Source organism: Argiope bruennichi, chromosome 9 (assembly GCF_947563725.1).
Source record: "Argiope bruennichi chromosome 9, qqArgBrue1.1, whole genome shotgun sequence".
Classification (NCBI taxonomy): domain Eukaryota; kingdom Metazoa; phylum Arthropoda; class Arachnida; order Araneae; family Araneidae; genus Argiope; species Argiope bruennichi.
Window position 1 is genome coordinate 22955216 of NC_079159.1, and position 3745 is coordinate 22958960.

Below are 3745 nucleotides of genomic sequence, written 5' to 3' on the forward strand. Positions count from 1 at the left end.
AATGGGGGGAAAATTACCGATGGAAAATTATTACATTGATATAATGTCATATGAGACTTTTATGGAAATTTTTCTGCGATTTACAACATAAATAACCTCAAAATCTAGTTGCATCCATTAAACATATTGCTTAAAAACACCAAATTAAAAATATAAGGGAAGAAAATGGTTTAACACTTAAAATGAATAATCAAAATTTTATGAATGCTAATTTTGTCTATAATTAGGAATTCAAAAAATTGACTAATATTCAACAAACTATTCATTCAAATCAATTAAATAAGGATATCAGTATTGTGTTGTATTCTCGTGACTTTGATGATGGCAAACTAATTTCTACTTACTAAAGACCAGCTTTTAATTTGGTCAGGTTGAATGGCAATACTTCGGAGATATGAACAGATGTCTGTGTTCGTGTTTTGACTTTTTAGAGAACTTTAATATGGATGATACAACTACTTATTCTCAGTTGTGTTTTTCAGTGACTTAAGATTTTCTTTTCTGTTTTCGTACCAAACAATTTACTTTGCGGTGATCCATTTTTCCTATTTGACTTTGGTTTGGTTGTGATTAAAAACAGGTTTTCTTACATACTCCCAATAAGGGGCAGATATCACGAAATTTTATCTATGGATTTCGGATATCCTATAGATTATGGATAAATCACATTTTTTTAAATTATCGTTTTCATCTGAAGCCAACCGAGACATGTTTCCAGAAAATGAGCAAATTTGAAAAATATCGATCGTCCAAAATTTGGTCTAAATCTATATTTGTTATTTAAATAACTTACTAAATTTTATGCATCTAATTCAAGGTGTTTGTGAGTTATTGTGTTCAAATACAGGCAGACATAATGACAATGAGTGTTTCGGATTCAAAGAGGTTTCAAATGTAGAGATTCATTAGGATGTCGATGTCGAATTTTTTTGGTGATATACTTCATCTACGAGAAAGTACGAAATTATGAAACCTTCAACTAGTTCCTTTCATATAGGAATATTTTTTCGTTCATATACAGTGAGCCACAAAATTGAGTATACACCTCTAAAACCTTTAGACTTCTTCCAATTACAAATTAAATATTGATTTAAAATAGATAATTATTTTTATCCTAGATACTTTAACCTCTGCTTTACCATCCTATAATAACACAATTCTATAGTTAATTTATTTATTACGAAAAAAGTTAAGCGATTCGAAGAAAAGATAGAAACCCATGCCACAAAATTGAGTATACACTTCTTATATTTGTAAATTTTGCCACCACTTTTTTTAGTTTCAAATTTTCTTTAAAGAGTTTCAGGAGTATCTGCTGCTTATAACACGTGCTATTGCACTTCAACGGTTTTAAATAGTATTTTTTCTCATTAAAAACCGTAAAATGAGTTCTCGTAGAGAAACTACTGAATCTGAACGTTTATTGGTTGTAAAATGGTCGAAAGAGAGCAAATCTCTTCGAGAACTCGCTTCGTTGATTGATGTAACTCATGGTTGTGTCCAAAAAATACTACAGAAGTATAAAAAAGCTAGGTCTGTGGGCAATATTCCTGGAAGAGGACGTAAAGAAATACTGACTACTACAGCGAAGAGGAAGATCATTCACTCAGTAAAGAAAGATCCGAGGGTGAGTGCCTCTAAACTAGCTTTATCGATGTCCTCTACAATCGGGAAAAAGATCTCAGATGAAACAATTCGACGTACCCTTCATCAATATGGGTTTCATGGCCGTACACCAATATGAAAGCCACTCATCAAGTATGTGAATAGACAAAAGAGATTGATTTTCGCCAAAGAACATCGTTTAAAGCCTATTTCTTTCTGGAACACTGTAATATTTTCTGATAAAAGTAAATTTAATCTTTGCGGAAGCGAAGGACGATTTAAAATATGGAGAGAAGCTGGGAAAGCACTGGCACCTAAAAACACCATTAAGACAGTCAAGTTCGGAGGTGGATCTGTCCTCGTTTGGGGTTGTATGTCGGCTAGAGGAGTTGGAGAGCTTGCTTTTATTGATGATATTATGGACAAACATGTATATTTGGGGATTTTAAATGATAACTTGAAAAAAAGTGCCAGTAAGTTGGGGCTTGGGTCAAGCTTCATATTCCAGCAGGACAACGACCCCAAGCATACAGCGAAGATTGTGCAGTTATACTTGATGTACCATTTCAGGAAGCAATTACACACTCCAGCTCAGTCTCCAGACCTAAACGTCATCGAAAATTTGTGGTCGTAATTAGAGAAAGCTGTACATGAGCACAAAATCACAAGCAAGGAAGTTCTCAAGAAGGTTCTGAGAGAAGAATGGGCTAAAATTTCTGTTGAAACCACTAAAACACTAGTAGAATCTATGCCCAGAAGATTACAAGCTGTAATTCAAGCAAAAGGTTATGCAACAAAATATTAATTTGTACGTTAAAAGGAAATTAATAAAGGTGTATATTTATTTTTGTGGTGTTGTTTTTCCTCTTGTCTCAGATCTTTAATTTTTTTTCGTAAAAAATAAATAAACGTAACAATTTTATTAGTATAGTTCGGTAAAGCATAGACTAAAGTATATAAGGTAAAAATTTCAATCATCTTAAAGCAATATTTAATTTGTAATTGCAAAAAGTCTCTAAGTTTCTAAGGTGTATACTCAATTTTGTGGCCCACTGTATGTGGGTATGATGGGTTTTAATGCATCAGTCCATTTGGATTAGTGTTTAATCGTTTAATTTCTTGATTACCAAAGATGATTTTGATGATTTTTACAAATGAAAATTCTATGATGAAGGAGGAATTTATATTACAAGAAGGTGGAAGTCGATGTTGTTCAAATGATCGCTCCCATCTACATGTTGTACATTCGCCATTTGCAGAGGAATTCTTCAAGTGCAAGAACTCAAGTTGTGGCTTTTTCAGAGGATCATTTTTTTTCGAAGCTCCGGTCCAACCGTCCGGTCCTTCTCAGCTAACGTCCCTGAACTAACTCTGGTTGCTTGTATCATCGAAAGAATGCAGAGAGCCCTTTCGTGGAGTGAAATTACCAAATATATTTCAAATGCAAACATGATTTTGTAATTCTTATAATAGTAATTACCACCATTGGCGGCACTAAATAACTGCCGATGGCAGTTTGTCTTCTATATAAGTTTTTGGTACATGTAATGCTCAAAAAGAATTGCTACTATGGGTTCACCACATTATCCTATATTTTTAATGCAGTCACTCGATCTTCCAGATTTTTAGATTCTAAGGCTAGTTGAAAAGTTTCCCGTTTAAGTTCTTTCCGTTCTAATTTTTCTTAGAAGATAGTGAAATATGTTGATGAATAACTGATGGATAAATAATATAATTCTCACTTCCCTGAAAGATAAAAAACAAAGATGAGTTTTTTTATGCTGGATACATCTTGAAGATGGGTATACTTACTAAAGGAGATATCAGCGTTTATTTTATAACATAACTGACTATCCGTGTAGTTTCTGCTACGCCTTGTCATTCAGGATGGGCAAAAACAAGGGCATAGTAAATTTTTTTGTATTGCTATCACATTTATTTATATAATTCATGTAAAATTTATGTGTATAAAATCAGTAATTTTGCATATAAAAATATGTAAATTATTTAAAATTCATAATTGCTATAAAATTAATAATTTTATCTTAGAACTGTAACTCAAAACGAAATTAAAATAATAGAAATATCGTAAGCCCATCTTTCTTCCAAGTAAAGTGCACGCAACCCATCTGCAATAAAA

At 32.5% G+C, this 3745-nt stretch overlaps 1 protein-coding gene across 1 annotated transcript; it reads left to right on the forward strand.

Moving 5' to 3' along the window:
- Positions 1 to 1384: 1384 nt before the first annotated feature.
- LOC129984903 (uncharacterized) lies at positions 1385 to 1744 on the forward strand. Its single transcript, XM_056094856.1, has one exon. It carries the CDS (start codon positions 1385 to 1387, stop codon positions 1742 to 1744), a length of 360 nt encoding a protein of 119 aa, XP_055950831.1.
- The last annotated feature ends 2001 nt before the right edge of the window (positions 1745 to 3745 follow it).

Excerpts from the sequence above, each read along its gene's own strand:
- LOC129984903 (XM_056094856.1), top strand. The coding sequence starts at position 1,385 with ATGAGTTCTCGTAGAGAAACTACTGAATCTGAACGTTTATTGGTTGTA.